Here is a 14,944-nt window from a genome sequence, read left to right as displayed (position 1 = left end):
CTCTGCTCCTTGATCCTCCACCGGATTGTTTTTCAACTTCACAAATATTTTGAGCATGGTTAACAAAAAAGAAACTGTCTTACTTGTACCCCCCCCCCTTAATGTTGAAGAGAGATTTGCACCGCTGGATATTTCCTTATAAACGAGCAAAACTGGCATAGGCCTATAGATGTAAAAACTGAATAGCTTATTGTTTGTTGCAAGGTGAAGGACCCGCCAAGTGAAGGAAAGGTCAAATAAGCAGAAGGCAATACCTACTTCATAACGTCATACCTTTTACAATGCAATATTACAAAAGGTGCTGCTTGCAAAACATTGGTTTTTAAAGTTTTTTATTGCATTTTCTTATTCTGACAAAATCTCTATGACCCTCGAACTTCATGTTACGTCTCTTTCTCATTCTCTCCACTCCCCTCGCTATCGAACGCACAACCAATCAGGCGACATTTGGCAACCATGTCTGAGCCAAGCGAATCAGCTGAGTCTCTTTACAGCTGTCAGTATAGCTGGGAGTGAGATAAACAAAACAAAGCATGTGAGGAGCAGCAAGTGAAAACTCGTGTAAGTGCCAAATATATTGTTTTATAGAAAAGAGAGCGAAAGTGTTATATTTTTATTTAAATGAGAATAATTAAGAAATGCTGATTGATCGTACATTTCAGAAGAGGAAAGTGAAAGCAAAGCAACTACGTTTTCTACTAAGGTATGTTACGGTGTGCTATGCATATTCACTCTTTGTTTACAAGAAAATATGTTGCTACGGTAAACAACTTGTAATTCTTAACACGTTAATGTATTGAACATATTTATTGAGATTATAAACAAAATCGTTGGAGAAGATCCATATTTTCATTTTTATGTATACATTGAACGTTTCTTTACATACAAAGTCTCGAACAATCAACAAAAAATATAGTGCAAAGTGGACATCGAAATGAATTAAATATTGAAACTGTTGCACATATTAAATTACTAAACAGTGTCAGTGACAGTATTTGAGATACATACACAAAAAATATAAGTAAATTAAAGAGAAAATATTTCTCAGTAATTCACTCACGTGCCAGCAAAGATTATATTTTAGAAGTAAGCCACTAGTTCATCCATTAATTACATATCAAATACATGTTAATTATGCGTTAATTACTGTGATAATTTACAAACTCTTGACAGTACTGTCAGTTGATTCACCCGTCAGTAATTTGTTAGAGGGGATTTTATCCCAAAAAATATACAGTGGGGGTGTTCCCCCAACTTCCCGAGGATTTCGAACCCTACTGTGGGGTGTCTTATTGAGTACTTGTACTTTATAGTGATGAAAGGTTTGAATAATCGTAGGCAAAAGCTTTCTTGTACCCAAACCACAACACTATGGATTTCATAAAATCATCTTTTGATAATCAGAATAAACATGAGATGGAAAGGTTAATGATTAGCTACTGTTCTCACTCATTGTTTCGTTAACCTCTGGTAATCAAAAGACCAATCATTCTTTTTAAAAATTGCATTCTCAATCAATTTTTGAAAGCTATTTACATGTACACACATGTCCAAAATTATTGTTGCATGTCTATAAATATGTTGTTCTAGGAATATAATTTCATAACAAATTCGCCCGGTATTTCTTATAATGTTAGTATGTGTATAATCAGCAAAGACATGTACACTCATGTCCAAAATTATTGTTGCATATCTATAACTGTCTTCCTGTAAGAATGTAATTTGATAATGATTTTGCAGGGTACGTTTAATACTGATACTATGGGTATAATCTGGAAATGTATATTTGTGGTAAATTTCATAGGAAAAGAATTATAAATACGAAAATTAAAATGAGTAAAATAAAATGTTGCTAAATGAACAAGAAAGTTTTATTTTCGTTTTATTATTCTTATTTACTGCTCTTTTGATATGAAATTTTCCACATACATGTCTTTGCCGATTATACACATACTAACATTATAAGAAATACCGGGCGAATTCGTTATCAAATTATATTCCTAGAACAACATATTTATAGACATGCGGCAATAATTTTGGACGTATGTGGAAAATTTCATGTCAAAATAGCAGTAAATAAGAACAATAGAACGAAAATAAAACTTTCGTGTCCAAACCTGAACTCTCACAACCATAACGAGAATTATAGTTCGAAAAAGTTTTTATTTTTAGGCCTTCAGAGATTGTTCTTCGTTGAATTTTATGTCAATGCTCATCAAGTTAATGACAGCGGTTTTTTTTTTTTTTCTGTAGTAGGGACTATGTCTTGTGAAAAGTTTAGGCCTATATCTAAAGTGGTTCATTAAATGCTAATAAATGATATGGGATTAGTTTTCAGTTAATGGCCTCATATGTGCTCTCGCAATATTTCCCTTTTTCTTTTGATAGATTTGAAATGTTCATACATAAGTGCTCAAAAATATTTCAGGAAGTTTTCTTTTTTTTGGGAGGGGGGAGGTCATTGTTATTAAGGATACATTTCTGTATGTATGCATCCTTGTATGAGTCCATGTACAAATTGTACCCAGAGTAATATGAAACTTCAAATCATTTAACGTACTTACGTAAGTAAAATGGAAGGCAACATAAGTGATTTCATAACGAAAATCTGTCACAGCGAAAATATTTAAATACTGTGTTTTTGAAGCTAATTTCCTATATTGAATTCTATATTTCAGCTCATTATGAATTATTAACTTAATTTTCATTTCTGTGCGCAGTTATCCAAATGCAGTATATATATATATATATATATATATATATATATATATGGGTGATTCCACGAAAAAGGGAAATTTTCACTTGGAAAATTTTTGTTCCGTTGATGGTCGCCTATTTCGATAAAAATATCACATGCACTTACTACTACTAAGTCCATGTTAATTAGGTGTTCAGCAGAGCTGAATCGTTATAGGTGTAGTAAATAAAAAATAATAAACTTTTCAGCACCCACGGAGTTGAGACCAAAGGTCACGGAGTTGAGATTAGTTAACACGGAGTTGAAAATTGCTGTGGAGTTGAGAAACGTGATACATCTGGGTGATAAGTTTTGGTTTATAAGTGATTAAGCTTATAATTTACATAAAAATTTAAATAATTTTCCAATAGTTTTTGTAAGTTAGAATTATTCTTCTTATGTTGAATAAAATTCTAACAAACTAGATGACACGTAATTTGTTATACAAAAATACTCCAGAAAATACTGCAAACATATGAAAATATATCTAATGAAGGTTCCAAAATTGAGTGTATATGAATATGAATATGTGACGTAAATAAGAAAAAAAGAAATACACATACACTTATCGAATATTGAAAAATTATTGCGCTTTCAATATGTTGACTATCATATGGAGAGGACAAACTTTTCACATAAGCTTACGAAACAGATGAAGTAGTCATTAAACCTGTTTATTGTCTACTTCACTTGTTTCCTGAGCTTATGTAAACCGTCTGTCTTCTCTGTGTGATCAAGTCAACACATCGAAAGTGCAATACCGTTGGTGTTAGGAATCACCGTGCAGTTGGTGTTAGGAATTACCTCCCAAACGTTGTCGGTATTGTTTTGAAACGCCCTGTATAATGCACACTAAATGACAGTATAAGCACTCATCATTTCTGTTTTCTTTGGATAATTCGATGTTCTTTGTTAAGTAGCCCTCATTTTCCACTCCAATGAAGGAAATGTCTTGAGGAAACAGGGAGGGGCTGTTCTAGTCTACACAGAATGACAACTGCCAACGCTTTTTAAACGTCAGGTTTAGTAGGCCACGAGAAATTCCTCCCGATCCGCGTCATAAAATTGACTGTCCGTACATTACATTGCTCTCAGACTCTTCGACAATCCCTGAAAAGGAAACAATTAGCTGATCATAAGATTGAGACGTCAATAAGTTAAAAACAGATACCATCCATCTTGACTTGACTGAAGTTTTACCTCCGGTTACCTTACAGCACCAAATCTGAACTTCTGCGAAACACTCCTTAAATGGGCTAGGACCCACCAGCCGACCTTTGAGTGTGACGACACGTGGTCAGCGTGTCGGCTCCTACGACCGCTGCGATGGTCTGCGCGATCAGGTTTCAGTACATCTCTACTCAAATGAGTTTTTCAATTGCCTCACTGTGCGAAGTAAACACCATTAATTTTTGAGCTTCCACCGGGAAACAAACCCAGAACCACGCACGAAAGGCGAGCATACTAGTCACTAGACCATGAACGAGCTTTATTTCTATCAATATATTGAAAGAACAAATATTTGGAAGAGCATGAGCATAACAAACACTATAGGATTATCAACTCCGTGAACTTGTCTCAACACCGTGGATTCCTTAGTTTTCAGATGGACACGGAGTTGAGAACCATGGAGTTGAGAAAATCGAATATAATTTATCTTTACCGGCCCACTTTTTAACCAGTACACGTGAGTAATTGTGTACGAATTTCCTACCTTAAAGCGCAGGTTCCTCAAGGGAAAGAAGGTATATACCATACAAATACATTCAGTAATAAATACCATGGTGTTGAGTATCAATTAATATACGCACCTGCTTTCCACACACAAAAATATTTTTCCTATAGCTTTTAACACATGCACACAACTTTTTCTGTTCTTCAGTTAAACATATCTGCCTTGTCTTCTTGTGGGTGTTGTCAATGTGGACGACCATGCTACCTGTTGAGAGCAATGACAATTTTTTTTCATGCCATGGAGTTGAGACCAAATAGAGGTGACAGAAACGACGCATAGTCAAGCTTTCGAAAATAATCGTTATAAAGGTTTACTTTCCACAAAACCGAAACATTGAAGTGTTCTCTTCCATTTAATTACCATTAAATGATGTTTGATTTGCGACTTCAGTTGTAATTTATTGAGTAAAATCAGTCAACTGTAGTCTGTGACAGCCCACGGTGTTGAGAAATTGGGTAATAATTAATTTTTTACGTATGTTTCGTGTTATATTTGCAAACTGTTATACATGGCATACCTACTTTGTGACGGTTAGTACCAAACAAAATAAAAATGAGGTGATTCTTTTTAGTAGTAGTTTGAAGAAATGCCCGTGACAGAAAATTTCCCTTTTTCGTGGAATCACCCATATATATATATATATATATATATATATATATATATAATCATTTTTCAGACTTGCATAAAAATGTTTTATTTACATAAAAGCATTTGTTTCGGTTTTAAAAGGTAGAGTTTTTAAAAGATCTAGTTAAGTTTTGGTTATTTAATATTTAAAAAAAATGTTAAACATAGGTACAAATTATAATTAGATACAAATTATATAGTTACTTGTCGCTTAAATATCTGGGAATGAAAACGAATGTTTTTCAGACAAATAAATGTATATAAGTTAATTGTTCATGATAGAGTTGCTGATCTCACGAGTTCATCTTTGTCCGTGAAACATTTTTCATATTTATTTGTAGAAGGACGGGACAGAATGAGCTCATATTTATATGCATATATATTATACACAACATATATAAGTTTCAGTTTCATGAAGTCCATGTTACGGGCAGGCATCCTTAAATATGTATAATGCATCTGTTCTATGACCTATTACTTGAATATAATATTCAAGCATTACATCAAATACTGTGTAGTGTGTAACCATCGTCCTTGCTCCAGTAGAAGTTAAACAAATAAAGAATTAATGAGAGTAGTTAAAACATTTTTTTCTACTCGTAAAGTGAGTATATTTTTGTAAAAGTCACATTTATGTAACTGGTTGACTTAATACGAATGACTAGTTTGCATGACCGCTTATAGAATAAAATTGTAGAAATAAATATCAATATTTATTTCTACAAAATGTTACAAAAATTATGCAGGATATAAATGATAAATTATGAAGAGAAACACTGTTGTTGGGTGTCACTGACATATGCGTTCCACCTTGGCAAGTTTAAAATAGGACAAAGTTGAGTTTAGAATAACATATATCATGCCTGCAAAATATAGTAATTTATTTATAATTCGGAAATTACGAAAGCAGATGTTCAGTGTCATCCATTCTGATGAAATGTAGCTGTTACCGTTAAATAGATTTTTCTTTTTTTTTAAGAAACCCTAAAGGTAGCTACAGCATTGATATCCAAACATTTTTGTACTTTTTTTCTGGTACCTGAGAAGAGTACAAAAATATTTAGGTTTATAAATACTATAATGAAATGAACAAATAATAAAATAGATCCTAATTTTATTTGTGGGTTACACCATTTCTGCACCATCCCCCTGATATAAGAGTACTATATTATTACATATGCATCACTGTATTCTGTCAAATGTGTTCTTATAATCGTCATCCTTTGTGCTATTAGTCATTACGGTAACAATAATATATTTTTGTTTAAATAAACTACCACTAATTGCTAATACTGTGATGTATTGTCGTGAAAGAATAGGCATAAAAGACAAACACAATGTTAACAAAGAGAATTTACAATTGTTTGATAGTTGGAAGAAAAGAAAATGTCATAAGTATTTTATTGCAGAAACACAGAATGGTTGATGCGAATTGTGTCTGTATGTAGCGGAATCAAAAGTTTAAAATTTGTATTTATTTATGCATTTCAGGTGTTTTGTTCAAGACAAATTCCCTGTGGCAGTAAATTTTATTTAAACGTCTCATCATGTGGCATCATTTGGAGCCTGGCAGTTCCCCTGTAGACTGGTGTGAAGCAAACTATATTATTACTCCACTTATAGCTGAATTTGTAAACACTGTAAGTAATGAAGCAAGTAACAGTTTGTACGTGATAGCCGTAAGGTATTTTTAACCCTTTAGCAGCGGATATCAATCTTTCTTCAGAGACTGAAACAAACAAACAAAAAGACGCACTTAAAGCCATCCGAGGCAATTACTAGGTATTGAACGACTTATTTGACAAACGTAAGTGAGGCTCATAAACCATTCTCGTCCTCAACGAAACGATCAGCTGTGTGTTTACATGCCGTGCCCGTCTCTAAGGAACCCTTTCTCTAGAATCAGTGTTTCTTTAGAGAAGAAAGAATGAACTCCCTGAACGCCATCCAAGCCTATCATTGGGTATTGAATGACTTATTTGATAAGTTAAACTTAGGTGAGGCCTTGAGGCTTATAATCACACTCGTCCTCTCCATCCAAATGTGTTTATATGACATACTCGTGTCTAAAGAACCATTTCTGTAGGATCAGTCTTTCTTAAGAAATGAAAGAATAGACTCTAAACGCTATCCAAGCCCATGCTGGGGTATTGAATGATTTATTTGATAAGTTAAACTCAATAATGAGGTTTGTAAATCACATCCGTTCTCTCTGTCCAGATGTGTTTATATACCACACCTGTCCTCAACGGAACGATTGACTGTATTTATATGCCATCCCCGTCTCTAAAGGGTTAAAGATTACACTAGTAAAACGTTTTCTGATATCTTGAATTTCTTAATGAGGGTATACCGGGTAGTAATTTTGACTTTTAGACTTATGATTATAGTTGTTATTTTGCTCAAAATATATTTTTCGTCTTTTTCCTAAGGATTAAAGGTAATGAACTGTTAAAAATTATGCATTTAGTAAGTTTCTTTAGTTATAACTAAGCGTCATATGTTGTAAGCGCAATGTTTCCAAAATTTAAAGTGAGTTGTTCTGCTTTCCATAAGCTAAAAATGAAAACAGTCACGGAAGGATTATTGTGTACCCTATCCCTGTTTATTGCAACATTGCTACGGATATGGAATCGTTGTAGTATCACTTCACAGGAACGTCTCGAGTTCTAATCTGTTAATAAGTGAACTTCTGGAAACTTGATCTTTCTGTGCTATTAAATTCAAAATTAGAATTTGATTTAATAAATGAGAAATTTAAGAATTATTGTAATTTAGAAATCAGTAGGGGAGTCAGAAGTATAAGGTATGCTCCATGTGACATACATTTGTAGTATTTTTAAGTTATTAATATGTCAGAGTTCACACTGGCTTTGAAAGTCAGGGAAATTCAAGAAAATGCATCAGACAGCATTTATAATAGAAACTGAATAGACAGGTGTAAGATGGCTTGTACATTTAATATTACTATTTTATCTGTTGTAGTCATAATTTCATGTTATCACTTCTAGCCAAGACTGAAAATAAGTCTTCTAATTGCTTATTGTCTTTTTTTTTTTTTTTTTTTTTTTAATTAAAAACCTTACGATGCGACATTTTGGTTGAGTTAAATTTTATTATTATTGCCATAATAAGTGAATTTTATTTATTTAACTTTTCTTTTAAAAATTACAGCAGAGAAATCAAAGTTCAGTAATCAACTCCAAACTAAGCCCTTACTGCATTGTCTAGTTAAGTAAAGGTTCACAAGCTGTTTAAAGGGAAAAGAAAAATAATATGTGTAATATAAGATGTCAAGGTGTAATAGGACATTCCAAGGACAAAGCTTACGTGTATTTAGAATTCGTGTCGTTCAGGCATCTTTAAAATAAAAAAAGAGAGAAAAAAACTTTTTTAATGTATGTGCAAGTATCAATAATAATAATAATAATAATAATAATGCGTCTCCTGGTGTTCCCAAAAATAGTATTGAAGTTTTAACCAACCTTGAATCACCGATTATTAACCTGAACACTAGCTTAACTACTAGCATCATTTTGCTTCAGAGATTGCAAAGACAAAATACTATTGGCGTTGAAGGTAGAACAAAGCAAGATGTCATTTAACTTGTTCAGATATTGGTGAGACATTCAGATTGATGTTTCTAGATAGTGCAAATAGCTTCAAGCTTTAAAGTTGTAATCAACCTTAGTAAGGTGTAATGTGTAATTAACCTAATTACTTTTTTTTTTTTTTTTTTTTTTTTTTTTAACGTCTTACGTACGTGGGTTTTAGGTTAAAGGGGACGAGTAATTAATGAACGATGGTGAAATTATTTATTTATTTTTTGCTTTCCCACCGATAATTGAACACGAAACCACGTGCACCAAAGTCACTTGGGCTAACCACTAGACCAGTCGATTTTGTAGTTTATTTCAGTGAGTCACTTAATGAGATTTGTCAGATGTAGTGTTGTAAGGATCAAAGAAGAAAAAAAAAAAAGGAAATGTTGGGGAAAAAAACTCTTTTGGCCGTTTTTTACCAGGGCCAGCGGAAATTAAGAAAAAAAGACTAAAAATTATATTTCCTAATCTTTGTATAGCACTTCGTTGTTACACAGTCGTTGCAAAACTAAATTTTAGTAGCAAATTTTAAACAATATCCTGTTCCTGTTTCATATGCTTGTATATCTACACCTGTAACCGTCAAAGACAGAATTCACTCTCAGCCTACGTACATACAAGCAAGCATGCTCAAAGGGAAGAAAAATTTGTTGTTGGAACCATAGAGATGTGAATTTGTTCTTGGATTATTAACTGAAGGCTTAATTATTTCTTTTTCTTATGACAATTGATTTGGTGGTTTACTTGTAAGTTTATTGTTTTTGCTGATGGGCTGCTAGAAGCGTTATATCTACAATGGACATTTGCACTATTTTTTTATTGCGGAAAAAAAAAAAACAGAGCTAGCTGATTACGGAGAACTTCCTTTCGCTCATGCGATGATTCTAAGTAGTCGAAATTTGCGATTGGATTCTGGTCTGCTACTCGTTTACTTAAAACAATGACCACCATGTTAGTACGTGGTGATACAGAGGAAATTTGCGCAGCTCAGTAGGAAAACGGTGTAGCGAAAGATACGATGCATATTTTTCAAATGTGTACCACGTTGCTAATAACACAAAGAATAAGAAAAGTAATAGAATTTAATGCTTCTTTAAGGAGGTTATTTGTCTGTTTATGTATATACGGGAAAATCATTAAGTTTCATTCAACCATCCGAAAGATATAACACGATAGTAACATTTTTCAAGCATTACTTGCTATATATCCGTTGAGTGTACAACACACTAGAGTTACCGAACATCAGAAGTGCAGTCTTCAAAAAATTCTAGCCTCTCACCTCTCTTTAGTGGAATTTAGCGCATCAGTTTATGTTATTTTAACTTGCTAAGGAATAAAGGAATTTGTTCATCTTTTTGTATGACGTTGCAAGTGATATTATATAACTTTTTCTTTTTTTTTTTTTTTTTTTTTATAAAAATGAGGAAAGCTTAACTTTTCATACTGCTAGTTAAACCTGTGCTTATATGACGACAACGCAACAGATGAGTAGTAGTTCTTCTATGTTCCCAAATTCGGATATTCCGTCTTGTACAGAAATGGACCAGCCAGTGTGTGATAGATCAAGTGAAATTGTGACCTTTTGGTTCACTGAATTTTATGATAATGTAGGTTATTTCAAATGGTAGACCTACTCTTCACCTTACAGAATTTAAAACTAAAATAAACTTTTACATTAGACATTTTCTAAGTAGTAACCATAATTGTACTAAACTGTTAATTGGGTGTTCATCAAGTGATAAATTGTGATATTAGTCATGTTTATTTTGTTACTGGAAAGGCGTTTGGAACATCTCAGAATTCAGTTATCATTTTTCAATGTAAATAGTAAATGTCATGAGTAGTCCCAGATCCATTTCCTTCAAGACATTTGATTACACAAGGATTGACGGCCAAGTAAATTATCAATATCGCTATGAGATAGTTAAAACTAATGAAAATGAAGAAAAAAAGAGAGAGAGAAAAAAACGTTGATTAGTGCCAGAGGTGTTCTTTAGCAGCAAAGCAGAGATTGGAACATAAAAGACATAGTGAGATAATGCAAGTGAATGAGCAAGAGCAACTACAATGAATTGCTGAATTTAATTATAAGATATGATTAGAAAATTGGAAACCATTTGTTCAACGCAACTACAGTTGCTAGAACTTTAAATGGAATTCAAATTGACTTCAGCAACTTTGTAGCAAAGGAAATGTTTAACGAAATAAGGCATGAAATTTTCAATTGTCCCTTTGTTGCAATATTACTTCACAAAATAACAGATGTAGCAACTTTGAACACCGTTACATGTGGGAAAAGATCTCCACGATTCACAGTTTTTACTGGAAATCGATCAGCCACAGTATTGGCCGCCTATGTGTAAAAATGCAGTCTTTAACGTCTCACGATTATGTCATTTTGGCTAAAGAAAACAGATGATTTTGAAAGAATTCGTGCAAAGATAATATGGGAAGAAACGGGAGAAGTTTGAGAAAACCCATGCACACGATGTTCTCATGTTAAACACATGGAAATATTACCTTGGATTTGACAATGCCGAAGGGTGTATTACTATTCATGACCTGTTCCTCGATCGGAAACATATTTTAATAACTCAGTACTGTAAGTAGTTTCCCGATTACGAAAAAATAAATAAATAAATAAATAAAAATCGCCCTTCGTTCTTAGTAACAAAGTGATGTTTTGCAAAAAGTTTACTAAATCCAAGCCCCAACTTCGATAGCCAATATCTCGGAAACCAAAGATTTGCACTAGTATGCGGTATATACTGGTACATGGAGAATAATTATATAAAATTTCAAGGTTCTACGATGAATAACTTCGGTTTTTTATCTAATACATTTCTTGTATATCATATTTTTTGTTTGTATCTTTACTTTCCTGATAAGCTTCACACACAACTTTCCAATCGTTTCGTTAAAAAAAAAAAAAATATCAGCTGTTCAACATTTCTGGAAATTTTATGTCACTAGTTAGAGAGGTCAGATGGACGTATTCGTAAAGTATAAGTTTTCGGGCTTCATGTAGTATATAGTGCAATTAAATCCGAGCTAGAACTCCCAAATAGGATTTAAATATTTTATTATGAGGTGCATGTTTCATTTTCAATAGTTCTTTAGCCTGGCGAGCTGAATTTACCACTCTTACTTGAAAAACCGCATTACACTTAAAACGCTGTACAACAAGATGACTTTAAAATATCCTTTTCATTAATAGAATTTTGACTATTTTCGAAAATATTAAGAAATTTATTGATAGTAGTATATCTCTCAACGCCAAGCCATTAAAAAATACTTCAACACAAATTGAAGATGTATTTACAAAGTTCAAATTAGCATTTTTCAAAAGCATTTCTTTGGAGTATTGGCATTTGAAAGTGGTGCAGTAAAGGTGCTGGGAATTTAGTAGTACTGAAGTTCTGTGTGTTTTAAATTTTCTGTTGTTAAATATAAGTGTAAGGATACATTAACAAAAAGAATATTATTGCTAAATATAGCTCAATTGTACGATCCTCTGGGATGGTTGCCACCAATTACATGGACTAAAAAGCTTTTGCAAGAATTGTGAAAGCTAGTTTGGGATGATGAATTACCAGAAAACGTAAGGTTAGTGTGGGAGCAGTATTGTTCTGAGTTTCCATTGAGCCAATTAAAGTCAAATGTTTCTTGATGCAGCCAAATGCAGTGAAATGTAGTGATGTAGTAGAATGTTTGATTAATATAGTAAAAGGGTGTTCCTGTTTTCAGTGAATGATGTATTGGCTTTCACAAATCCCACAATAGTATTTTCATAGCTGTCATCTTCGTCCAAGCAGGTGGCAGACAATTGTAGCCATTGAATTCAGGAAAGTAATTGAGGAAAGTCTTCCTATAAATAAATAGCCTCATGCCGACTCTTAATTAAACAGTGCAGATGTCGCCTCCCGAGAGCATGCAGTAAATCATTTAATAGATAATGAATTTTGTGGCATGGTCCCAAATTTCTAAAACAAACAGTATTTCTAATCTACGAAACACAGATGTTTCATTCTTATGCAGAAAAGAACAACGTACGCAGGTAATTTTACTGCACTTAACTATTCTTCGATATGCTAGAGAAGTATTCATTACATTCAAAATTATTGTGGAGTATTGCTGCATTTTCAATTGTAAATCGAAGGCTAAGAGAGCACCTGATTCATTGCAGGTTTCCGAATTTCACCAAACGTAGTAATTTCACCAATATTTATAGTATTGTTGGTTCAAGGCAAGGAATTTAATGATTTGAAATTGAAGCTTTGGAAAAAGGGATGGGCCATGTCTATCAAAAGTAAGCTATTGTCTCTCAATCCTTTTCTGGATAAGCAAGGTATCATTTTATTGAATTAGTGATTCAGTATAAACATTTGCCAGCTCTACATGGAGATCCAGAATTAGTACTAGCTAATTTACGGCAACGATTTCGGGTTCTTAAAGGCAGAGAGATATAGCGAGATGTCTCATTAAGAAACATGTCAAATGTCGTCACACTTTTAAGGCAAATACTAATCAAATTATGGCAGATCTTCCTTTCTCAAAAGTCTGTTCTAGTCGTGCTTTCTCGAACACCGGGGTGGATTATTGTAGACCTATTTTGATAAAGGGTAGTAAACTTAAGAAGCCAAAGGTAGTATAAGGGGCATGTAGTGGTTTGTGCTTGTTTTTTACTAAGGCATTTCACTTGAAATTAGCAAGTGATTCTAATACTTAAACGTTTTGAGCACTTTTAAAACGAATTGTGTCTCGATTAGGTATGTATATAGGTATAACCTTAAATATGTATAGTGAATGCGGTACTAACTTTATTGGAGCAAATAAAGAGTTATGATATCCGTTAACATGTTCAAAGACTGAAGGTGGAAAAAAATGTTCAGTTTTACTAGCAGCCAGGGTATAGTGTGGCATTTTAACCTGCCTACAGCAAGCCATTTCGGAGGGCTGTGGAGAGCTGAAGTAGAATCTGTTAAACATAATCTCAGATGTAGTGTGGGTAATACATTATTAACATTTGAAGAAATATATAAGGTGTTAACACAGAAAGAAACGTGCTTAAAGTCTTGGTGACTCAGTTCTTTGTCAAATGATCCAAATGATTTGAGTGTGCTTATACCGGGTTATTTTCGTATTGGTCAACCTCTGTTAGCAGTGCCTATGGCAGATTACAAAGACTAAGGTGAACTTGTTGACCAGATGGAATCTGATACAACGACCAGTCCAGAATTCTAGAACAGATGAAAGAATGAGTATTTGGGCAAATTGCAACAATCTCTAAAATGATGGTTAAAAAGTAATAATTTAGAGGAGTTGGAAATGTGGTATTGTTAAAATATGTGAGAGTTCCCCCCGAAGAAAGGAAGTCGAGTAGAACTGTAAATTGTCCATCCAGGTCGGGATGGTATTGTGCGGACAATTAGTGTGAAAGCTATAGCCAGTGTTGTAAAAAGGTCTATTGTAAAAACTGCATTGTTGCCATTTGTCGTAAATGCGTGAAATGCATGTTGCCATTTGGTGAAAATACGTGAAATGTATTTGTTGAAGCGGAGACTTGAAAGCCGAGGGCATGGTAGGTTTTATGTAATTTTAGTAACTTTTTGTGTTTGAGTTAGTTGAATTTCAGCATACAGGATGCTCCTTGTCTAGGCTTTTTATTTAACATTCACGTGTCCTCCCGTATTTTTCTTATATCAGATAGAATAAAAAGAGTGGCCTTGTGCGCACGAGATGATGTTAGTGTCTCAAATTTCAGGGTATATTGGTCTGAGCGGGTCACGCCTAATATCATTTAACAGCTGACAGTTGAAGCTAGTAGATGTGCAAAACGTGTAGGAATTCTTATAATCAGACGTAAGGTATTGTGCCGTGAAGATGAGTAAACTTTCTACAAAACTAGGCTGCATTGTACGATTTTATCACAATCAAGATGCAAATGCTGCGAAGGCCCGTGATGAATTTTGTGATGCTTATGGGCAAGATAAGTTATCAAAAGATATAGTCAAAAGATTGTTCATTTGCCTTCGTTCTGGAAATTTCGACGCCCAAAATGCTCCTCACAAGGAAATAAAGTAGTTAATTTTTACAGGTAATTTTCCTTTGGCTTAAAGTAAAGATCTCAGTTGGGCAGGGGAGATCCACATTTATTTACTTCGTGAACGTTTTACAAATATATACAGTAAAGACATTAAAAAAATTGGCTTAATAGGCTTAGGGAGCAGGTACTAAAAAACA

General features: G+C 33.5%; 1 protein-coding gene across 2 annotated transcripts in view; it reads left to right on the top strand.

The window, feature by feature from the left end:
• Positions 1–427: 427 nt before the first annotated feature.
• The window catches only part of bwa (alkaline ceramidase), a 45,942-nt gene continuing 31,425 nt past the window's right edge, over positions 428–14,944 (top strand). The window contains exons 1-2 of one of the 2 annotated variants that reach the window (XM_081747708.1): positions 428–561; positions 6,591–6,739. In XM_081747708.1, coding sequence (XP_081603834.1) covers positions 6,647–6,739 — 93 coding nt within the window. In that variant the 5' untranslated portion in view covers positions 428–561; positions 6,591–6,646. Of the gene's footprint in view, positions 704–6,590; positions 6,740–14,944 lie in introns of both variants that reach the window. The other variant, XM_081747703.1, reaches the window with a different exon arrangement.

This window comes from Thermobia domestica, chromosome 2 (genome assembly GCF_964235325.1).
Source record: "Thermobia domestica chromosome 2, izTheDome1.hap1.1, whole genome shotgun sequence".
Lineage (NCBI taxonomy): Eukaryota > Metazoa > Arthropoda > Insecta > Zygentoma > Lepismatidae > Thermobia > Thermobia domestica.
This window is presented reverse-complemented; position numbering and strand designations above follow the sequence as displayed.